The 25,904-nt window shown below is 38.5% G+C and overlaps 1 protein-coding gene across 3 annotated transcripts in view; it reads right to left on the bottom strand.

Annotated features, from left to right (window-relative positions):
* Positions 1-25,904, bottom strand: part of LOC139944494 (cytoplasmic dynein 2 light intermediate chain 1-like) — a 416,808-nt gene that overhangs the window by 2,514 nt on the left and 388,390 nt on the right. For all 3 annotated transcript variants that reach the window (XM_071941536.1, XM_071941544.1, XM_071941530.1), the window contains 2 exons: positions 25,664-25,761; positions 23,266-23,358 (listed from right to left, as the gene is read on the bottom strand). In XM_071941536.1, coding sequence (XP_071797637.1) covers positions 23,266-23,358; positions 25,664-25,761 — 191 coding nt within the window. The remainder of the gene's footprint in view (positions 1-23,265; positions 23,359-25,663; positions 25,762-25,904) is intronic.

Raw genomic sequence — 25,904 nt, 5'->3', positions numbered from 1 at the left:
GACTATTTTTTGAAACAAAATGTGTGTAACTTTATCTATGAAAATTACTCACAACGTAGACATTTAGGGCCGTAACTACGAAAGCCGTTTAACCCATTAGATGCGTATAAATTAGTAGTCACTGTATAAACCTTGTGTCTAACTTCAAACAGGTACTACAAAGCTTGCTTTAAGTTAGCCGCATTTAAATGACCATTAGAGTTAAACATGTGTTTACATGTATAACAAACAATAGCAATTCTTAAACATGGTACGGGGGTTGTTTAGCGAGTATCCTGAGCCATTTAGAAGCCAGATATGTACACAGAAAAGTAGAAAGGTGGACAGGATGGATGGGCTACAAATCTTCTTAATTGCACAAGAGGAGGATGACGAACAAGAAAATCGTCATGGTCGCCAACACCAGTGTCCACCAAGATTTTTTAGGGACAAGGTGAATCCCTTAGAAGAGTATGAAGAAGAGTACCTTGTTAATGGCTTTTCCTAGTGTTTGTGTGTTTGTAACTTCACAAACACTACATTTCTAGTTATTTATAGTTTCTTCCTATTCAGATTGTTACACGTTTCTAACATGTAGTTGTATCAGTGCACAAAATGTAATACAAAATTGCCAACTTAAAAATACCTGAATCTGCCCTCAATTTGAACGCCGCTTATTTTCTCCCTGCTTGGTGAAAGACAATTTATTTTGCTTCCTTGTTTTTTGGGGAAAAAAATTGAATGTTTATAATATTCTCTCTCTGCACATGTGAACATTCCTTAATTATTGTAAATAACAATCTTGCTGCTTCGCCCATGCCAATAGTGTTTCGTGTTTCTTGCACGCAAGTGCCAAACATTGCTTTTATCATTTTCGCTTGGAAAATGTTCACGACCCACAATTGGAAAATCCTTCATCCGCCCCTTTGACTGTGTGTCAAGTTGATTACTTGGCTAGAGCATGATACCCCCGGTCGGAAGCCAGTCTGCTCTGGTAAGAGAAGCCGGCATTGTGTGATCTGTCTGATGTCATCAAGGCCCAGTCTTCTTTTGGTCATTGTTGATTTTCTAATTATTTTATACTTTTGAACTAATTGTGTTTTTCTTAATGTGTTTTATCCGTATGTATTGTGATATGCTTGAATAGAGTATTATTATTATTACTATTATTATGCAGCTTTGAGTATCGATCGTACAAGGAGGCCCTCTCTATCCGTGGGATAAGTTTGTTTTAAATACCTGGCACCTTGAACACCCAGCAGGGTGGATACGTGAGCATATGATTTCCAGCCTAACAATTTCAGTCACGCCATCATGACGTTATACGTTTGCGCGTTTTATTTTCTGTGTACAAAACATATGGCGCTAAAGTGGAAATGTTTTACAAGTCAAAAACACAATAACTGACAATAACTTCAAAATAATTTATCTGTTCGTTTTCAAAATTTCATATTCTTTGTTGAAAAATTAACTGATTCTAATAAGAGATGTTTCAGTCCATTAAAAGCAATCAAAGAACGTCAATAATTAACGATTAATTGAAAATCTTGGCGTCATGGGTACAACGTGATACATGTACTTCATAAAGTGGATGCAGTCGCTTTCATAGCAGTGATACACTTTCTCCATGGTTAATGCAATACAATGTTCATCTTCATGGGTCGGGGACTTCTTGAGGGGAGTCTATAACGTTGTCATGACGCTGGCAACTTTTTATTGGTTTTCTAACCGCGTTCTGGACCTTTTACTTTGTACATACTCCATTAGATTTGTACACATACATGTAGGCTTACACTGTACATTGGATTCCTACGATGGTTTAGGGTTTTTGTTAAAGCGAACGTATGTTTTAATAGGTTTTTGTAAAAGGCATTGGATTGGGATAAGTTACATACCATCGTGTACCTAATGAAATTTATTGGTACGAAAAACTAAGACTGTGCCGTCATCACATGTTAATTTATGCTAATTAGAAGCGTAATGAGTTTTTCTTTGCAGCACTTTATCTCAAGAAGTGTACGACCGATTTCAAAGTTTTTTTCAGTAATAGACTTCTTAGGCATAGGAGATTTGCTTTGGGTAACCGTGACCCCAATTTGACCTCTACTTCTGGGTCAACCGGAAGTGGAATCATATCTCAAGAGTTACACAACCGATTTAATTTTTTTCTTCAGTTATAGACTCCTTAGGCATTAAATTTTGTTGGGGAAAGTCAATGACCCCATTTTGACCTCTTCTTCCGGGTCAACCAGATTTGGGACCATTTCTCAAGAACTACACAACCAATTTTCAAACTTTTTTCAGTTATAGACTACTTAGGCATAAAATATTAACTTTGAAAACTTTAACCCCCATGTTGACCATTATTTCCGGGTCAACCGGAAGTGGGACCTTATCTCAAAAACAACACAATCGATTTTCAGACTTTTTTCAGTTATGGACTCCTTTGGCATTGGATATTCGCATCGGGTAGGTGTGACCCCATGTTGACCTTTATTTTTGGGTCAACCGGAAGTGGGACCTTATTTCAAGAACTACACAACAGATTTTCAATTTTTTTTTTTCAGTTATGGACTCTTTGGACATTGAACGTCGAGCATGGGTTACCGTTACCCAGTATTGACCTTTACTTCTGGGTTAACCTGAAGTGGGATTCTTTCTCAAGAACTACACAATCGATTTTTGAACTTGAGTTAAATTTATTCAACACAATGACCATGGCGCCATGTTGACCTTTATTTTTTGTGTTAAAGCTCCTTTAGATTTAGTATCAGATACAAAGACCAGTTCATATCATATAGTTGTAATGTGTGTGTTTTGTTGTAGCATAGCAATTTTAATTAACAAAACATTCGGGAACAGCTTTGTGATTGTTTACAATCACTATCTCTAGTTATTATTATTATTCTTATCGCACCATTTTCAATAATATTAATTTTGTTTTTTTTACCCATACACTGATGTGTGTTAGCACGGTAAACTCAGAACTTTCCAGAGTCCTTTGAAAAAATACCACAGGCATATTACTTGGGTGGGATTCGAACCCACGACCTTTGCAATTCTAGAGCAGTTTCTTACCAACTAGACTACTGAGATTGCTCGGTAGCTAGAGGCAGTTCGAATCCTATGTTTTGGCAGCGGGTACCGCAACAATACAGCATCGGGGATAAAGAATTTGTTTTCCTTTTTTTTCCTATCCAGGACAAAATATCACAGGCATATTACTTGGGTGGGATTCAAACCCATGGATCAGGATTGGTCTGTGTTATGAGTGAGACTGTGTAAGTCTTGCACGTATTTAACCTTCAGGGACCATTGTGGTCTTAACCATTATGGAGTTTTACCTTGGTGAGATTTTGTTTTGTCAATTGTTTAATATTTAACTTAAAGGCAGTGGACACTATTGGTAATTACTCAATTATTAGCATAAAACCTTACTTGGTAACGAGTAATGGGGAGAGGTTGATGGTATAAAACATTGTGAGAAACGGCTCCCTCTGAAGTGCCATAGTTTTCGAGAAAGAAGTAATTTTCAACGAATTTGATTTCGAGACCTCAAGTTTAGAACTTGAGGTCTCGAAATCAACCATCTAAACGCACACAACTTTGTGTGACAAGGGTGGTGTTTTTCTTTCATTATTATCTCGCAAGTTCGATGACCGATTGAGCTAACATTTTCTCAGGTTTGTTATTTTATGCACATGTTGAGATACACCAGCTGTGAAGGCTAGTCTTTGACAATTACCAATAGTGTCCACTGTATTTAAGTTTCATGTGACAAAGAAAACTAACCCCAGCTCCGATCACAAACTGTAAAGTAAATACTTTCCATTGGTCAAAGATTAACAAAATGGGTCTCTAAAAAGTTAAGATCAAGTAAACATCGCAGTGTTTTAATTTTGTATCAATCCCAAGCTCTGTGTGGGCGGACAGTATAGGGAATGTACCACGTACATGTATGTACGACACGCGCATGTACGCAGTAATGGCGATCTCCCGCTTGTTTCACAACTTAATGGTGTTTTTACACACGGAATACCACGATTTGAAAGGATTTTACAAAAGGTTTTAGGAACAGAAGTTATCTGTGGGTAATAGAGGCAATCATTTTCATTTCTAAAGGTATGTTGTGATTATTTTCAACCACTTTTTGTAGCTTTTATTTCCTGTCAGATGACAGTAAAGTTGAGAAAACTTTCCAGGTAAACAAACCTCCACTTCATACGCAACAATGTTTTCAACTTTTTTTTGATCTCTCTTATGCTTCCAACCTGACAGCTTGAATTTGGTGCTCAAGTCAAACAAAACAACTGTTTAAATCATTCAAAGATAATTTCATCCTCTACAAAATAAACTATACTTGTAACGCAAGAAAACAATCACACGGACAGTTATCTGAAGTTTTCAGAGTGTGGCCGGAAATCAATTGCATTTTTATGGTGCAGTGAGGAGTGAATGGCGATATGTATAATTTTGCGTGCGTGCTTAAGGGTTAAAAGCTAGAACTTATTTTAAGAAAATTGTAATGAGCATTTTTATTGTTTACATTTCTTCACAGATATAAATTAAAACAAATGTTTGATTTCAGAAAAAAAAACACTGCACAAGACTTGCATAGTTTATTGGCTTTAAGACTTGTTTCTTGCTCAAGTTCATTATTCGATCACTTGTGAAAATTACAGTTTATACATGCAGCCTGATTTTCCACCAGCAGCTAGTCTCAGTTCCAGCCACTATAAAGACAGCAAAAAAAAGTACAGCAGCTGTTGTAAAAGCACCTATTTTTAAAATTGTTACTTGTCTTCTAAAAACAAAACAAAAAACACCAGGAGACGGACAATTTAATTTTGACACCTTGTTTGTAACAATCGGTCCAGTATCGTTGTCGCGGTATGTGCTTACAGGTGAAAGAGCCCATTTCCATTGTTGCAGTTACTCCCATTTACATGATTGATCTCTCCTCTGACTCAGCGTGAAGCTAATAGTGGGAACTTTGCTTAGTTGCTCTTGTTAATAGGAATTACTGTAACAATGGAAATGTATACTTTAAACCTGTAGGCACATACCGCGACAACAATACTCGACCGATTGTTACAAACAAAGGTGTCAAAATCACTATAACTAAATTGTCGGTCCCCTGGTATTTTCATTTTTAGAGTTAGAGTAGCAATTTAAAACCTAGACATTAGGTGTTTGTGAACAAACACAAAGCTGTTTCCGTGTTCTTGCTTGGATCATGTGCTAAAATGACCAAGGAGTCTATCACTGAAACAATTAAAAATAGGTTGAATGGTTCTTGAGGTATGGTCTCATCTTCCGGTTGACCCGGAAGTAGAAGTGAACTTGAGGTCAAGGTTTTTCAAAATTAATCTCCATGCCCCAATGAGTTTAAAAATTGATCGTGTGCTTCTTGAGATATGGTGCTGCAAAGATTTCTACTGTAACTTGTCAATAGAGGGCGGTATATAAGATGAGTGGTAACAACATCTCCTTTCTATTTTAAGGCAAATAATGTTCAACTGAATTATTTATCCCCAAAAGTTCAATTAAAAAGTTGAATAAATGTAAAAACTTGTATTTGACTCAGGATTGTATGATTTGTTTGGTTTCTTGAGTTCATGACAGTGTTTTTAGAGTCCATTGTCATGTGACAAACTCCTAAGGATAAAATCCTTGTATTTGGTCGGTGGTTTGATGTTTGATCTACACATAGTAGTACGACGAGAGGATTTAACTGAACTCTTAACCACCAAACTCTGTGCTTATAATCACCATTTTCCGCTAACTGTGTTTTTCAAACATCATGCATGCACACGGGTTATGCTGGGCTAACAATTGAGGAAAAGAAAAGGTAACACTATCGATTTAAAGATAAGAATCAAACTTAAGAGTCAGTTCAGGTAAATAGTTGACATAGTTACTCACGGTCAAAAAATGAATTTTTTTTAATACTTTGTTGGTGGAAGGGCCTTGGGGTGCAAGTAAACAAAATTGCATTTTCAATTCTATATATAGCCCGTTGCCATGGTTATGGCTCGTTTTCTTTTTGGCAATTTTAGGCCGATTTTGGGGTCTGAAAAACTGGTTTTTAGCTCATATTTACAACTCCACCCAACCAAAATGCAACATTATTTCAAAAAACCTTTTATATCACTACAAAGTATCATCCTTGGCCTTCCTTGAGAAAAAAATTTATTGCTTTAAATAACACCCTTGTGCTATTTTTGCATCATGCATTACAGTATGTTTTTAGAACTTGCAAAATCGACATTTTTACCCTATTTTTGGACCCCAAAATGTCAACTTGCCAGGGGTCTCAGAAAATTTTCCTTTCGGCTGTGATTAGGGCCAACAGTGGTCTTTCCATATCTGGTGTCAAAAACTTGGGCAATTGTATCCTGTTGTGACAGTACTGCCTCAAAACTAGACTTTTTTACCCAAAACATGAAAAATGCCTTTTTAAGGGTCTTTTCACATAATATCGAAATACGTGTCCACGGTAAAAAAAAAAGGAATATTTTTCTTATACTTTGTGGATGGTAGGATGGTAGGGACTTGGGGTCCAAATAAATAACATTTACATTTCAAATCATAATATAACACGTTGCCATGGTAACAGTTCATGTGTGTTTAGGCCACTTTAGGCCGATCTTGGGGTATGAAAAACTGTTTTTTTAGTTAATATTTACAACTTCACCCCACCAAAAAACAAAAATATTTCACAAAACCTTTTACATCACTACAAAGTATCATCCTTGGCTTTACTTGAGACAAAAAAATATTGCTATAAATTTCACCCTTGTGCTATTTTTAGAACGTGCATTAGAGTATGTTTTTAGAACTTGCAAAATCAACATTTTTACCAGATTTGTTGCCCTCAAAATTTCATTTTTTTCAGGGGTCTCAGAATATTTTCCTTTCGGTTTTGATCAGGGCCAAAATTTGTCTTTTTTATTTCTGGTAAGAAAAACTTGGCAAGTGTATCCTGATGTTAACAGTACTGTCTCAAAAATAGACTTTTTTCCTTGTAACAGAAAAATGCATTTTGAATTGTTTTTTCTTCATACTGAATTTCTAACATTAAAAAGTAATAATTCTATCAATCTTGCAGCTTTTCCTTAGCACTAGTGGATTACCCAACATTTATCAGGAACTGTTGATGACCTTAATTTTAGAATTTGCCCGGCCAAGCCCCAATCATACTTCTTGACATTGCATAAAACAATGTTTTGTGAATAGCGCCTCTTCTTTTGAAAGTGTTCCCATTCGGTTGTTTTTGGTGTTTTCATGTCTTCTGGGTAGAAACACTGTGTTTATTGTATCCTGTTGTCACTGATCATGCCTTAAGTATAGTAATTTTTCCAAAAACAATGCATGCTTGTTAAAAATCTGGCACTGTTTCCATGCCCTTTGAGTAATGAATACAAAGTTTTTATTTAAACATAATGGTATCCAACCAAACCATAACCAATGCTTTGCCACTGAGAGTTCTTGATTTGGCTACTTTACCTATTATACAGGTATGATTCCCATTGCAAGTAGAGTGCGATGAGCATTCTTTACAAGTTGTCTTTAATACAGGGCCTACTCTCCTTGGTCCCTGCCTGCTACCAAATGTAAAACTTTTCTTAGAGATAGAGATCATAAACAATGTAGTTTCTGTGCTTGCGGCAGATGGTTTGGAGCATCCAATCATGTCCAACACAAACGTGGGAAATTAAAAAGCCCGCTTAAAAGTGTTGGAAAAGTTTGCCAAGATCTTATTAAAAACAATGATACTAACGATTTGCAAGATGAGCGTAAGAGATTATTTAAAAGGAACACGTTGCCTGGGATCGGTTAAGTTGGTCTTTGAAATGCATTTGTAACGGTTTGTTTTAAAATGCATGGTTTTTGAGTGATACTTGTGTGGATCATTATATTCTACTTTTAAAATATCTTTCTAATCATAATGTATTTTTTAATAAACGTTTACAAACGCTTTTCAAATACCAACTCGACCGATCCAAGGTAACGTGTTCCTTTAATGAAACAACATTGAAAGAAGTTGTAAAAACTTGCACCTGCTGAACATAAATAAGTAAGATGCATTTGCAGTGACTTTTGTCTATTCAGGCTAGTTTGATTATTATTTCCATTCACTATCTTACTAATTCATAATTATTATATATGTCTCTGAGAACGATCAACAAAAAACATTGTCAAACATTACCTGCTGAATTGTTTATCACGTTAAATAAACCAACTCTTTTATTGTTTGCAACAGTACAATTGAAAGGAACCCCACCATAGATGGGGGAACTGCTTACAGAAGGCCAAAGCAGGTGAATGGCCATTTAGATACTTTGGATACAGTACTTGCTCACTTTTAGAGGGACCAAGAAGACTGTTATAAGGCCATGTAAAGACAAGAACAGTAAAGATTGCTCATCGCACTACTTCTCTTCTTGCAATGTGAACCATACCTGTACAACTGTAGGTAAAGTAGTTATGACAAAACAAGAACTCAGTGGCTTAAAGAGCATGGAAACAGTGCCATATTTTTTTAACAAGCACGCTCGTTTTTGTTTTTTATCAATTCAAACTAAGGGATAACTTCAAAATGCATTTTTATTGTTTTTGGAAAAATTACCATTTTTGAGGCAGAAGTGTCACAACAGGATACAATAAACCAAAGTGTTTCTCCCCAGTAGACATGCAAACCATAATGATAGCCCAATCAAAACAAAAAGGGAAATATTCTGAGAACCAATAAAACATTAAAGACAGTACAAACTTTCTTGATGTGCAAGGGGAATTAAAAAATGTGACTTTCAAAAAAGAGGTGCTGTTCACAAAACTGTTATTTTATTTTATGCAATGTCAAGAAATATGATTGGGCCAGGGCCGGGGTGGGGCAAATTATAAGATTTAGGTCATCAACAAGTCCTGATCAATGTTTGGTAATGCACTAAACCTACAAAGTGCTTATAAAAAGCTGCCAGATTGATGGAATTATTGTTAACTTCTTCATGTTATAAATTCAAAATGAAGCAAATATTTCAAAATGCGTTTCTCTATGTTTTCGGGGAAAAGGGTCTATTTTTGAGACAGTTCTGTTACATCAGGATACAATTGCCCGAGTTTTTCTTACCAGAAATAAAAAGACAAATTATGGCCCTGATCAAAACCGAAAGAAAAATATTCTGAGACCCCTGAAAAAATGGAATTTTGAGGGCAAAAAATATGGTAAAAATGTTGATTTTGCAAGCTCTAAAAACATACTGTAATGCACGTTCTTAAAATAGAACAAGGGTGAAATTTATAGCAATATTTTTTTGTCTCAAGTAAAGCCAAGGATGATACTTTGTGGTGATGTAAAAGGTTATGAAATATTTTTGTTTTTTGGTGGGGTGGAGTTGTAAATATTAACTTTAAAAAACAGTTTTTCATACCCCAAAATCGGCCCAAAGTGGCCTAAACACAAATGAACAGTTACCATGGCAATGTGTTATATTATGATTTGAAATGTTAATGTTGTTTATTTGCACCCCAAGTCCCTACCATCCACAAAGTATAAGAAAAATATTCCTTTTCTTCTACCATGGACACGTATGTCGATATTATGTGAAAAGACCCTTAAAAAGGCATTTTTCACATTTTGGGGAAAAAAGTCTAGTTTTGAGGCAGTACTGGCCCAACAGGATACAATTGCCCAAGTTTTTGACACCAGATATGGAAAGACCAATGTTGGCCCTAATCACAGACGAAAGGAAAATTTTCTGAGGCCCCTGGCAAGTTGACATTTTGGGGTCCAAAAATAGGGTAAAAATGTCGATTTTGCAAGTTCTAAAAACATACTGTAATGCATGATGCAAAAATAGCACAAGGGTGATATTCAAAGCAATAATTTTTTTACTCAAGGAAGGCCAAGGATGATACTTTGTAGTGATATAAAAGGTTTTTTGAAATAATATTGCATTTTGGTGGGGTAGAGTTGTAAATATGAGCTAAAAACCAGTTTTTCAGACCCCAAAATCGGCCTAAAATGGCCAAAAAACAAAATGAGCCGTAACCATGGCAACAGGCTATATATAGAATTGAAAATGCAATTTTGTTTACTTGCACCCCAAGGCCCTTCCACCCACAAAGTATAAAAAAAATTCATTTTTTGACCGTGAGCAACTATGTCAACTATTTACCTGAACTGACTCTTAAATATTAAAACAAGAAATATGTTTTTAGTTTTTTTTGGGGGGGGGATAACAACAAAAATTACTTAGGGAGGACCTCTGAAGTCATGACCGATGACCGTTAAGCTATCACGGCACAGCATGAAACTCTCAGGTTTTTACACATCATTGCGACCATTGTCTCTAAATATGAACTGCTAACACCTACAACTATTATGTAGGGTTGAAATGTTTGAGATGCCTTTAGGTTTTTCTTAAGACGATGTCGTCGTCGTCTAATACGCACGTTTGTTTAAACGAAAACCCTAAACCTTTGTACTTTGTGCGTGTACACAGTAATGGGTCCAGAACGCAGGTAGGAAAAAAAATAGTACAGACTCCTCTCAAGTAGTCAACAACTCATAGAGGTACATACTGTGTTGTATTACCAAATAGCATATTTCACAATAACATGAATGTGACTGCATCAAGTTTACAAATTAAAAATTCATATGAAGACCACGTGGTTAATTAATTAAGGAGTTTAACACTTTTTTGTTAGAGTAAAGCTTATGTTCTAAGCTTCAATTTGATATATGATTTAACGCTTTTATCCTTATACTTTAGGAGACGGGGCCTAAACAAAAACGCTGTACAAACGCTATGGGGTTTTAGGCGGAAACAAAGAACAATAAAAAACTAGACATTAAGTGTTTGTAAACAAACACGAAGCTGTTCCGTGTTGTTTTGCTTGGATTATGTGCTTCATTGCCCAAGGAATCTATAACTGAAAAAAAAGTTTCAAAACAGTTTTGTAGCTCTTGATATAAGGTCACACTTCCCGGTTGACTCGTAAGTAAAGGTCAACATGGGCTCACAGCTACCAAAGACTAATTTGCAATGACCCGGAAGTAAAGGTCAACATGGGGTCAAAGTTGTTTCAAACTAATCTTGAATGCCCAAGGAGTCTATAACTGAAAAAAGTTTGATAATCGGTTGTATAGTTGTTGAGATGGTCCCACTTCCGGTTGACCCGGAAGTAGAGGTCAACTTGGGGTCATGGTTTTCCATCGTTTATTTTTAATGCATAGGAGTCTTAAACTGAAAAAAGTTGAAAATCTGTTGTATAGTACTTGAGATATGGTCCCACTTCCAGTTGACCAGGAAGTAGGGGTCAACTTGAGGTCACGGTGTTTCAAAGTTTATTTTAACGCCTAAGGGGTCTAAAACTAAAAAATGTTTGAAAATCGGTTGTATAGTACTTGAGATATGGTCCCACTTCCGGTTGACCCGGAAGTAGAGGTCAACTTGAGGTCACGGTTTTTCCAAATTAATCTCCAATCCCCAAAGAGTCTTTAACTACAAACAGGGTAAGAATAAATATGCAAATGAGGGTCACGTGGTTAACTAATTAAGAAAAAAAAAAATACATTTTAAGTAAAGCTTATGTTCTAAGCTTCAATTTGGTATAATAAATGCACTCTTTCGTATTATGGTTTGGGAGATAAGGCAAAAAAAAAAAACGTTTACAAACTAATGCTTTGGTTTTCTTCCATTAAATATTTTTACTGGTCAATAGAGGGCGGTATGTAAGATGAGTGGTCTTACTATCAACATCTCCTTTTTTCTAGTCAAATGTTCAGTTTAAAAACATGTTAAAAATCGGCCCGGTACTTCTTGAGATATGATGTTACAAAGATTTCCCAATTAAATATGCAAATGAGGGTCACGTGGTTAATTAATCGAACTAAAAAAAAAATTACATGAGGAATTAAGCTTAGGTCCTAGTCTGTAGTTTGATATATGATATAACTCTCTTCAAGTTATGGTTTAGGAGAATAGGCTGAAACAAAAAGCGTTTACAAATTTGCTATTGTTGTCTTCCGTTAAATATTTTTTACTGTCACTAGAGGGCGGTATGTAATATGAGTGGTCTGTATACTAGAGGAGATGTTATTACTAGTCAAATGTTCAGTTGAAATGTTTATCTCAAAAAAGTCAATTAAAAAGTTAAATAAATGTAAATAAAACTAATATTTGACTCAGAATTGTTTGATTTGTTGGTTTCTTGAGTTTAATGCAGTAATTTAAGAGTCCAATGTCATGTCACAAAAAACTACATTAAGGATAAAATCCTTGTATTTGGTCAGTGGTTTGATGTTTGATTTAGCACGAGTGGATTTCGCCTAACTCTTAACGGCCACCAAACTCGATCACCATTTTCTGCTTACTGTGCAAGCACGGAATACAAAGTGCGAGCTTGGAAGCACACAAACAAAATAAATCCCTGCTTAATAGTCTATTTCGCTTGACGTAAGCGCAGAAAACACTGCTTCTGCTTAGCACTGAATATTTGCTTCCAGAGCAGAGCATATTGGGCCCATTCGCACAGGATTTTTCAGTATGCAAGTTCCCATCATGATAGGCCTCGCGATTGGTTGAATTGCTCCACGCAGAATACGCCCACGCTCATTCAACCAAACAAGGGTGTGCATTTTTATCATTATCGTTTTCGTTCTCGTTATCGGGGCCTGTGTGACCGGGCCTTAACGCTTAAGCACACTAGTCGCCCCGGCCTACTTTTGCACAACTAATTATAAAGCACGGTTGTCCTGTGAATGCAAATCAAATTTTTGAGTCACTGTTTTTGTAGTGACAGTTTCACAGGAATTGAGCACAATTAGTCAACTGTAGTAAATTTGTTGTTGCGAATTGTGACGCTCAAGAACACATTCCCTGCAAAGCTGTTAACTACGCTTAGCGTAAGCACAATTCCCTGATTACGTAAGCGCTGCGTTTCTTCCTTTAAAAAGTCATTGGCACAGGACCAGACCAAACTACATATAGCTTTTAAAACACAAAAAGCAGCTAAACACAGCAAATACCATTCCTCATTTTGTACAAGTCGTGAATCCAGGTATTCTGCTCAATTTCTGCATTTTTATAAAGCAAAATGTTTTGCCTATTTATTATAAGCAGCTCTATACAAATGACCCACTCAACCACAAGAGAAACGTCAGCATAATAAAATCGCTGCTTTTGTATTCCTGCCAAAGAGTTTTTGTATGTCATGGTATAATTACCGAAAAGAAAGCGAAATACTTGAATTAGTTAAGGCAAATGGTCCCCGGTGCAAACAAGGTGACTTCACCCGTAAATGATTCCAAATCCCCGCCGTTCTATTTTCGTCGTCCACGCTCGTCGCCTGAAACGAACCCGGTCAACTCGGTCCCAAACCAACTCGGTCCCAGTCATACGTTGACAGTTTTTTCACTCATTTCTCAAAAACGAACCCGGTCAACTCGGTCCCAAACCAACTCGGTCCCAGTGATACGTTGACAGTTGTTTCACTAATTTCTCAAAAACTACAACACCACAGCAAGTAATATTTTAAGGGAAGCTTTCAACTATCATTATCTTCAAACTGTTTAAGTTTAGTGTAAATCTGTGGACACCATGATGTGTCGTCGTTGTCAAAAACCCCTATTCAATTACGCACGTTCGTTTGAACGAAATCCCTAAACCTTCGTACTTTGTCGCGTGCAAAGTATATGGGCCCGGAACTCGGCCGGTTAGATTGTTATGGGTCCTGAACGATGGTAGGAAAACAGAATGAGTAGACTCAAGAAATCACAACTCATGATAGGTACATACTGCATGGCATTTACCATAGAGAATGTTTAACAATAACATGGAAGTGACTGCATCCAGTTAAATTCAAACGCGTAGACTCATCTCAAGAAGTCACAACTCATGATAGGTACATACTAGCCCTAGTACATACTGTATGGCATTTACCAAAGATAATATTTAACAATAACATGGAAGCGACTGCATCCAGTTATATTCAAATGAAGATTACGTGGTTAATTAATCAGGATTCTTATTTTTCTTTACATTTAGAGTAAAGCTTATGTTCTAAGCTACAATTTGGTATAATAAACTCACTCTTTCGTATTATGGTTTGGGAGATTAGGCTTAAAGAAAAAAATGTGTACAAATGCTATGGGTTTTAGGCAGAAACAAAGAATAAGAAAAAAAATTAAAATCACGACAGAAACAATACCTGTTCCGACAGTAGGTTTGAACAGCTAATAATAAAAAATCTCTACGAAAACAATACCTGTTCCGACGCTAGGTCGGAACAGCTTTGTGCTTAAACAGCTGCGTTACTTTTTTTGCTGTCTTTAGATCGATTACCAACATAATTTGTTGAAGTTATCCTTCCACTACTGTTCATGTGGTGTATTTCGCGTGGTATAGTAGACAATAATACACACACTGTGCAAAGGAGCTGCCATACTGGAAAAACGTTTTTCTAAACCTGGGAATGCAGGTCATGGTGTGACCTTTGACATGAGCTGTATGCAAAGTAGACAGTACTTAATATTTATGAGCTGGGTGTAACCAAGTGGGCCAAAGCAAATATATCACAGTTCCTCCCCACTAAGTATGAAGTTGATTTCAATGTTCAACGAGTCCGGTAAAACAAATAATAAACAGTGATCCATTAAATGTAGGTAAACAACAGTTCAAAACAACTTGTTTGAGTGAACATAAAAAAAAGAGTAAAGTCCATTAAACATCGAAGTAATCCATGGCAACATTTTTGTTTGTTAAATAAAACACCTTAACTTTGACTTTCAACAAAATCTTCTTCTTTTGTTTTGTTTTTATGTGCAGTCAGTTATAAATTGAGTTTATCAGGAGGTTTATGTTCGCGTGCGGGGTAGCGACGTTCAACAACATGAGGACTACCCGACATGGAAGGTTTCGTAGGTGATGACGTTTCACTAGGTTCAGTAAGGTCTGGTTCAACTGGTGTTGGTGTAGGATTGTCCATTTCCGATGGTACGATCTGTGGTATGACATCATAGGGTACAGGTACATTGAGATTAGGTTTTTTTCCAATGTCCGAGTCGAGAAGTTGGTCAATATGGCGGCGCCAGATCATGTTTGGACCGACACAAACTTCATAGGACACAGGGCCAGTGCGAGCATGTACCACACCAGGTATCCATTTCTGATTGCCTCTGTAGTCGCGAACGGAGACAGTTTGACCAATGTGAAACTCACGCTTTATATTGGCAGATGTGTGTGAATCAGTCTGATCCATTTGCTTGTTGTTGACATAACGACGGACATTAGGCTTTAGAATATCCAATCGTGACATTAGGCTTTAGAATATCCAATTGTGAACGAAGGTTTCTCCCTAAGAACAACATTGCTGGAGATTGTCCGGTCGTGCTGTGTGGGGCACTCCTGTATGCAAACAGAAAGTTAGCCAATTTGGCTGCTGTGGAACTCTTCTCCCCACTCATTGATTTCAGCATTCGTTTGAAGGTTTGAACGAATCGTTCCGCAAGCCCATTCATAGAAGGGTGGTACAGGGCAGATGTAATATGCTTTATCCCGTTTTGCTTCAAAAATGTTTGAAACTCACACGCAACAACCCAACTGGTGTTATTTTCTTACCAGTGTATGTCTGTAAGTTTCAAACTGTGGGCTGTTATTGCTGACTAACTGCTCTGGCACTCCATTCCGAGCAAAAATGCTGCGTAGAATTGCAATTGTGCGCGTAGAGTCTGCAGATTTCGTGCTTACAACCTTAGGCCACTTGGAGTGGGCGTCCAAAACTACAAGAAACATCTAGCCAAGAAATGGGCTAGCATAGTCAATATGAATACGCTGCCATGGTGTTGTGGGCCATTCCCATGTGTGGAGTGGTGCTGACTTGGGATTGTGCTGTACTTTTTGGCATCCAGCACAACCTTTCGCAAGTAGTTCGATGTCGTTTTTGAGTCCGAGCCACCACACATATCCACGTGCGAGATTTTTCATTTTGACAACTCCCAAGTGACCTTGATGCAACTCAGCAAGAATGGTCTCACGTAGTTTTACATGTAGTGGAATTATCACGCGTAATCCCCACAAAAGACATCCATCGTGCAGTGAAAGTTCATTCTTCACGTACGTTAAAGGGTTTTAGTTCCGTGTCATATGAGTTTGGCCATCCTTTCATGGTGAATTCACAAGCTTGGGAGAGCACAATGTCGCGAGCTGTTTCTTTGGGTACTTTAGCACTAGTGACTGGCATTTTCTCAAGCTGAGACATGTGGAGAAGATCATCCGGGTCAATGTCTTCAGTCCGAAACTCAGGTACTGGCGGTCGCAAAAGTCCATCTGCATTACAGTGCTTAGTGGTGTTCTTATATTCCGTTTCGTAGTCGTGACTAGCAAGAAAAAGAGCGTGTCGCAACATACGTGATGCTGTTGTCGTGGGAACACTCTTAGCAGGATGGAAGATGGAAGTGAGTGGTTGATGATCCGTAACCAATGTAAACTTCCGTCCCTGTAGATAGTTATTAAACTTTTTGATACCCCAAACTAGTGCCAAAGCTTCCTTTTCTTTGCGACGGGCACAACGGGTGTTGCCCATTCATTAGTCTCCACTGGTGTAATTATGTTCTCACGTTGAAACTTAACAAGTTCTGCTTCAATTTTAGGCCTCAGTGCATACGGCACTTGTCTAGCCTTCAGGAAAACTGGTTGAGCATTCTCTTTAAGTATCAGGTTACCTTTAATACCTTTAAGTTCTCCAATTTCTTCTTTGAAGAGCTCATCATACTCCTCAAGTAAAGCTGTCAGCTTAGCTGTAGTGTCAGTATGATTTTCCACAGACAGTGACAAAATATTTGGCTAGTCCAACTTAGGCACCTTGTCAAAACTATCCCTGGGAAAACACAAGGATATTCTAACCCGGGGACAGTTTCAAATTCATAACGGGATTATTCCGAGACACTTCACTGACAGCTGAGCTGTATGTTTTCATTCTTTTAAGATTAGCCCCAAGCACTCAGATCGTTATCTACTGGAAGCCTTGTTTGAGGTCACCACTGAGCGAGGTCACCTGCTTGTGGTTTTCTCAACCAGATAAAGCCAACACTGGGATATGAACTGGGATCTACACAAGTACACTAGTTTTTATGCAGTTATCATTTAGCATTTTGGTAAATCCTGGATGACATCATGAAAACAATTCTCTCAAAACATTGTATAAGAACTAAAAATAATTTGTAGAGTTGGTTTGTTTTGTACTTTTTTGTTACTGATTTGTTACGTGTAAACATTAACTAACTTGGATTTAACTTTGAGTTTTATTTGAAGGGTTTTTGTTTTGTTTATAATCCTACACACTTCGGACACAGTTCACATTTCTAACCATTTAACAAAACAAATTCCCACATAAGTAATAGTCTCACATATTTTTACCTCACAGTACTTCAAACATCATTACATTTTTTTTTGTGGTACTGTACCTTTTTATATCCATTGTACTTGATTTCACTGTGGTTTTCTTTCACGTTTATTTTGAAAAGTCAGCCGCCCCTAAAAACGAGCGCAACCTCCCCACACCCCGCCACCTTCAATGATTTAGACGCCCTATCAATCATTTAACAGTATGGAATGAAAGCAACTTCAAACATTTTTTTAATACTATTAAATGCTTCTCTATTATAAACATATAAATCGAAAAGTTATGCTTCCAATGAGCATGCAACTATTTCAGACCGGTCTGCAATACTAGTATTTTCAAAAGCAACTCTAGTGTATTCCATGCAGGGACTGATTATATTTTCCCGCAAGAAAAACGACGCTAAATTAATAAAAAATCACCGGCGACGACTAACGCTTTCTTCCGCGATTTCATTTACTTGTTTACACCGCTCTAGCAGTAGGGCAAAATCGACCAATGAAAACAATTCTTACGCGCTATGTGGACATTCAACAGCCTATGGAAACACTCGTCTCTGGGACTGTGGCTTCTCCCACACAGACACACACGCATTGTAGGCCTACATGTATGTACACAACTGGCGTGGACAAACTGCATGGTGACATACATGTACATGTAAAGTTGTCACACAGGTGTAAAGTTGTCACACTCCCTGTTTATTCTGAGCATGGACGGTGACTTGGGATTTTATAACTAAACTCTTATGATTTCTACTTGCAAAGTAAGAACAAACAGTTGTTTATTTATGTTAAGAAATCATTTAAACTGTTGCTTTTTGGCATATATGAACTGGAGAAATGCAAGAACTTTGACCTATTGTTTTAATCGTGTGAAGAAATATCGCTACACTAGTGAGTCCTGCTATTAATGCTGCACAACTTTTGCGACGATAGTAGTACGTAACCCTCCCTCTCCAACTAAATATCATAGGTTCAAAAACAATCAACGTGTAGTTCATATGTTGTTCCATGGAGGTAGGTTGTCCTAAAAAAGGTTTTCCATGCAGTCTTCTTCCATATTGGGTAAAAAAAAAATATTGTGCCACGATGATGCCTAATCAAACAACTTTATTCATGATGGTATTCACAATAAGGGATCAATTTTAATACAAGTTATTTAAACACCATCCTAGCATACCAAAAACTAGCAGCACAGATTGATGTTTGGAACATTATTGTTTTGGCAAAGGTTATTTAAAAATCACAGTTGATAGATTTCAAGCCCTGTGCTGCTGAAAAGCCCTGGAGGGTGTGAGATCTTATCAGCGCCAAACCGCAGAAAGCTCAGCAGGGGAGTATAAACAAAGACCGGGACAGAGTGGCCCACCACCAGGAGACAGCCGACCGGGACAGACATCCCTGAATATTCCCGTGGATAGTTTTGACAAGGTGCCTTAACATGTGTGAGCCAGTCGCGTCCTAATAGCGCTGGTCCTCCACGGTCGACAACGTATAACTCTCCACAGAATTGTTGTCCTTGATTGGCAATACTCACACGCAACAACCCAACTGGTGTTATTTTCTCACCAGTGTATGTCTGTAAGTTTCATGCGGGTTGGGTGCAGTTCCAACTTGGAGAATTTGTGCAGATAATCTCCCTTTGAGATGATTGATACTGCTGATCCAGTGTCCAGTTCCATGCGCAAGGGTGTACCATTAATGGATTGTGTCAGCCAAATGGTACTATCTTTGTTTTGATCCAACTAATTGTTAAAGGCCAGTTGCCCGACAAACATTGGCGAAGCATCATCATCATTTTCTGTCACTTCCACTGATTTCATAGGTTTGACTTTTGTTTCCCCTTCCCTTTTGCTTTCGAGGGCCACGACTGGATTGTCGGTCAGATTTTGATCGACATGCTGGTCGGATATGTCCCTTTTTGTTGCATTCATGGCATGTTGCATCCTTGAAACGACACTGGTTCGGGGAATGTCCCGCCCTTCCACAGCGAAAACATGCAGTGGAAGACGTTGGTTTCTTTGACACAAATTTATGAACGGTTGACTCCAGTTTAAATTGCTGCTGAAATTCAGTTGCATCCTTTGCTGCAGCTTCCATAGCTGTTGCAATGTCAATGGCTTTCTTGAGTGTGAGCTTTGCCTCTGCAAGCAGACGATTAGTGATGTTTCCGGCTCGCAGACCACACACAAGACGATCACGAAGTGCATCGCTAAGATAGTCTCCAAATTCACAATATTCGGTCAACCGCCTCAATTCTGCAAGGTATGCAGTGACAGATTCGCCTTCCCGCTGATCACGCTTGTGGAAGCAAAATCTCTCTGCAATGACAAGTGGTTTGGGGGCAAGGTACTTCCCCAAAATGTCAACCAATTCTTTGTATGACTTGGTGCTTGGTTTTTCCGGAGCAAGCAGATTCTTCAACAGTCCATAAGTTTTGGGCCCAATTAAACTAATAAAAGCAGGAACCTTTTTGTCCTTGATGTTATTGGCCTCAAAATACTGATCTAAGCGCTCTACATATGTATGCCAGTCCTCCTCGGACCGGTCAAAAGGGTCGATCCTACCGATGAGTGCATTCACAGACGCATTGTGTACGCTACACGAGTTGGCAGACAACAACGGAAAGTCAATGTGTATATGTACATGTACATACCATCGTAGAATATTTGGCAGAATTTACTCTCAAAAGTTCTCCATAGCACAATCTTGTCTTCTCTTTGTCGCTCGCTCCACTACCATCTCCGCAATATTGGACGCATATAACATTGAATATATAACATATAGGATAATTGGATATATATAATATTGGACTCATCTTCAGAGTTCTTCAGCGCGTCCACATCGCAGCTGTTAGAGCTCCGGTTTTTCTTTTATAGTTTTGTGATTTCTGCTAGTTTTTGTTCCAGTTTTACATGTTCTTCGTGTCAGTCGAGGTATGTTGTACGTATTTGTCTTTTTATTTCACTTCCCGTTTGGAAACTTTGACTGTTTTTAACGTCTTTTTATCCGGAAAGCTGAGGAATATTCAATGGTTCAGCAAACCACCGTCATGGCCATGCTTTTATACGGGCTTTTTGTATTGCTGTACAACATAACGTTTACAATAGACATTCTCAGCAGTGTCGCTGGTACCCAGAGCGCCACGCCCGATCTACGTGTCTCTCCACACACACTCCATTACCTGGAACCATCACAAAATGGCGACGAGCAGTTGTATCACCGACGTTATAAGTACTCAAGATCAGAACTTCTAAATTTGAGAAACATTGGTGAGTCAACATCGGTTGTTTCTAATGAGGTTTGGAAGACTTTAAAATCCTGCAAACTAACCAAAGTTAAACTCAAACGAGGCTCTAGAGCGATGAGAAACAAACGGAGAAAAATTCAAGTTATCATGCAGGGCGGACATGGACAACCCATTGCCAACTCCACACAAACACGGCGAGGGTCTGTCGTGTCAAACCTGATTTCTGTCCCGATTGGTTTATCTACAAATGACTACACTAACGGATTTAGTACACCTCCTGTGTTCCTGATCAATGCTAGATCATTGGTTCAACGCATCGATGAACTTCAGATAATGCTCGACACCAGTAACATCGACATAGCAGCCATTACTGAAACATGGTTTCCTGCTCACATTGACTCTAGTGTTTTCTCTATTCCCAAATTTGGACTAACCAGTAAACCATGAATCAATAAACGCGGTGGAGGTGTCGCTCTATATGTTAGAAATGGCATAGAGTTTAGAACTTTGAGCGAAATCAACGTTTCCGATGATCTTGAGGTTTTATGGATTTGGACTCGCCCACGACGGCTTCCCAGATCAGTGAGTGGTATTATCATCTGTGTCGTTTACCATCCACCATCCTCTCCACATGATAATATACTCACCGATCACCTACTGTCATCTTTGAACACACTTCAAACCAAATATCCCAACGCTGGTGTTATGTTTTTAGGAGATTTTAATAAACTGGACACTGACAACATCTGCCGCTTGTCCGGCTTCCTTCAAGTCGTCAAAACCCCTACGCGAGGTCAAGCCATTCTTGATAAAATGTTAACTAACTTGAAAGATCTATATCACGAGCCGATCATTTCATCACTGCTTGGATTGAGCGACCATAATACTGTTATGTGGCAACCCCTGAACACCATGAAAACGACTAGTGTCAACCATAAACGAGTTGTTCGCCCAATTAAAGACTTGGACCAACAAGCCTTTGGCCAATGGATCACAAACTACAATTGGGAGGGTGTTGAAGCTGCAATCACAGCAGAAACCAAAACTTCTGTGTTCTTTGAGGCTCTGAACAAGGCCATTGATAATTTTTTCCCGACCAAGGTTATCTCTGCGCACCGACATGACAAACCTTGGCTAACTCCAGAACTGAAATCCCTCATCATTATAAGACAAAAGGCTAGCTTCTCCAGCGGTAAACTGTTGTTATGGCGCATGATCCGTAACAAAACCATTAGACTTATTAAACGTGCTAAACAAGTGTTCTACAATTCCAGGCAGTGGACACTATTGGTAATTACTCAAAATAATTATTGGTATAAAACCTTTCTTGGTGACGAGTAATGGGGAGAGGTTGGTGGTATAAAACATTGTGAGAAACGGCTCCCTCTGAAGTGCCGTAGAGAAAGTAGTAATTTTCCACAAATTTGATTTCGAGAACTCAGGTTTAAAACTTGAGGTCTTGAAATCAAGCATCTAAACGCACACAACTTCGTGTGACAAGGGTGTTTTCTTCTTTCATTATTATCTCGCAACTTTGATGACCGATTGAGCTCAAATTTTCACAGGTTAGTTATTTTATGCATATGTTGAGATACACCAACTGTGATGGCTAGTCTTTGACAGTTACCAACTGCCTGTGTCCACTGCCTTTAACCCGGCCATGACAATGGCATCAACATATCAAGAAACTTATACTGGTCACTACTGCAAGAGAAGCTTTACTCTACCTGGACCTTCAACAGAGTCTACTGCAAATAGTATCAATCATCAATTCATATCAGGAGCTCATGATATCCCAAAACTTGATCTCAGCTGCCTACCTGCCTACCTTCCAATGACATCATCACCACCATCTGTTTTTCCACATGACGTTTTCAAGAAAGTCAAGAAATTAAACATCAACAAGAGTGGCGGACCGGACCTTTTCCCACCATGTGTGATTAAAGAATTCTCTTATGAACTATAAAGCTTCCCTCTCTGCTAAATAATCAACTGTTCGCTGACATTTGGAAAAGGGCATTTGTTATACCCGTCCCTAAGTGCAATCCCCCTACTATTGACAATCTGCGTCCTATTTCACTCACATGTTTGGTTTCTAACGTTTTTGAGGATTTTGTTGTAAATTGGATCATAGCTGATATCAAAAATTCCATTGACTCTTATCAACTCATTGTTTGGTCAAATTGTTAGATAAATTTTTTAAGGGAACCGATAGACCCCAACATTCTGCTGTATTAGTAGCTACTGATTTTTCAAAAGCCGGTGACAGGGTAAACCCTCAGATTGTTGTTGAAAAGTTTCTGAACCTTGGTGTTCGTACTTCAATTATTCCATGGGTATGTAGTTTTTTAATAAACAGAAGCCAAGCTGTTCAATATGATGGTAGTGTTTCCAGCTGGGAACCAACCAATGCTGGGGTCCCCCAGAGGACTTTCCTGTTCAATGACTGATTGCTGTGACTGTTTTCCCATTATCAGTGCCATTATTTTTTTGCTTTTGTTCAGTTTCTTGTAAAGCGCTGTGGTACCTTGTGTAAGAGTGCTATATAAATGTCTCTTATTATTATTATTATAAGGATTGGCTGTGACAAATTGGGTTGTAGATGTACATAGTATACAGAGTGAAACTTACTTTGTCTTTTTGTTGACGCATTGTGTCGACAGCCGACTCATCATACTGTGGGTCTTTAGCCGGGTCATCTTGAGTCAATTTATCACCAAGATTCTGTAATGATAAAAGTTACAATGAAGTAACCTACCAATGTAATATTACCAATGTAACTACGAAAAAGAATAAGGAATAAGCAAACAACTTATAAAATGCATTCATAGAACTTTACTAAGTAAAACATACATGGAAATGTATGGGTAAATGTTTAAGACCTTGTTACAGTACTTTGAGGCAAACAACTGCACTAAATGTGAACAAATTCAAAATCATGTTTCCCTGTCAAGGTAGTCACACGTCACACCAACGACAAACCCTTGGTCACCGACGCTTTTAGGAAATTAGTGCGGAGACGTCAGCGCGCAAGGCTGGCAGGTAACACGGAACTAGCGAGACACCTTCATAACAAGGTGAACCGTGCTGCCATATGCCTACGATGGGACTTTTACCAGTCCAAGATTGCTTGAAACACATGACGTCACTCATGGGACTTTCTACCGGCAGCGACGGAGCCTTGTAGGGTCTCGCTAATACCGTGGCAGATGGCGATCTCCAGTTACTTGCTGATAACATCAATGACTTATTCCCTTCTGTCAGCAGCGACTTGCCCCCGATTGGATGACAATCATCCAATATTCCAGATAACAGACCCTCAGGATGCAAAGTTCACAATCGGCGTGGATCAAACTAAAGAGGCCCTGGACGATGTCAATGTCAATTAGGCTAACGGGTCCGATGGAGTACCAGTTTGGATCCTTCGCAAATTTTCTCACTTGCTTGCTGCTCCATTGACTGTCATTTTCAACAGTTCAATGAGAGAAGGAGTTGTTCCATCCAGTTGGAAAACGGCAGATGTCATCCCACTGCCCAAGAAACACCCACCAAGGTCAGTAGGGAGCGATATTAGACCCATATCTCTGACCCCGATGCTGCCAAAGTCTTTGAGTCTATCATGCTAGATTGGGTGCCTGATGGAATCAAGGGCAAAATAGACTTTAATCAGTTCAGCTATATTCCTGGGACCAGTATATCAGACGCACTGGTCGAAATGACTCATCAATGGTACAAGGCCACTGACAATGCAGGTACTTTTGTTAAAATCCTACAACTGGATTACTCCAAGGCGTTTGACCACATCAACCATCACATTCTCATCAAGAAATTAATCAACATCGGCCTAGATGAACATCTTGTGCATTGGATGGCTGCTTTCCTGCTTGACAGAGTTCAACGTGTTAGGGTGGGATCTGTCATGACTGGATGTACTTACACGAACGGTGGCGTTCCACTATCAGGACCGAAAGACTTTCTCGTACAAATCAATGATCTCACCACTCCTTGCCCGATTTACAAATATGTGGATGATAGTATTATCTTCGAGATCTGCAAGAAAGATTCGGCATTGATACTGCAGGAATCAGCCAACATAGCTTGCCAGTGGTTGAGGGAGAACGACATGAACATCAATGCAAACAAAACTCAAAAGCTACTGATTGGTTTTGGTAAAAGACTACGTGTTATATCAACTCAACGTGCTGGTATAGGCCAAAAAGACGTTCTTTTCATTTATCTATCTGTGATCAGGCCTGTGTTGGAATATGACTGCCAAGTTTGGCATAGTACCCTACCAAAGTATCTGTGCAATAAAATTGAAATGGTTCAGAAAAGAGCTCTCAGGTCCATCTATAAAAAATCCTACGCCACCCGGTATTGCCAAGCGGTCTCCCATCTAAGATGAGAACTGGTACATTCAGCGACGTTTGGTCGTACATGTACATCCGTAGTTCTTGAGATATGAATGTTTTATTTTCAATTTCCGATTAAAACCAGAAGACAAGGTCAAAATGGGGTCATGTCTGCAAGGTGTTCACAGAGTTTTTAACCACCTTTCCGCTGACGTATCAATTGTAAGAATCTATTGTGTAGATCAAAAGTTATAAGCCCAAAAATGTGTTTTTAAAGAAAATAAACAAATGCCGTCCCCTGTCTTTACCTGCAAGATAAAGACAGTCACTGGTTTTGCAGATCCAATTATTTCAGTCTGATCCTTTCATTGGATAAACGTGCAGTGGAATAAGCTTTCCATTAGTGCTTGAGATATATGGTTCCTCTTCCATTTGACCCAGAGGTAAAGATCAACATAGGGTCACGGTATTAGTCAAGGCTATCATTTTCAATGTTCAGAGTCTATAACTTGTCCGACCTGGGCTCAGGTGACTTCCGACCGATGTGTGCTCAGATATAGTCAATCACGATTACGCGATCAAATTCACTGGCCAATCTAGTACATAACACATATGTTGTGTAAGGGCTTTGTGTGTGGTGGAAAGGGGAAATTCATATAATGTATGGAGCAACAAACCTGCTGAGGAAACAAGGATAAGTACGCCTTCCTCCAAAGGTCTAATGGTGTTTGTGCATCTAGACGTCCAATATCAGCTTCTGTCATAGGAGGTAGACCTGCATTGTACAGCACACAGTTAGTAAGTATATAAAGTATATCCATGTAGACTTGCGCATACATCTAGACTTCCAGTGTGTGATACATAGTTTAACTTACAACCAACATTTTGTTATCTTTGTGAATTATCAAACACACAGTT

Source organism: Asterias amurensis, chromosome 1, assembly GCF_032118995.1.
Source record: "Asterias amurensis chromosome 1, ASM3211899v1".
NCBI lineage: Eukaryota > Metazoa > Echinodermata > Asteroidea > Forcipulatida > Asteriidae > Asterias > Asterias amurensis.
This window is presented reverse-complemented; position numbering and strand designations above follow the sequence as displayed.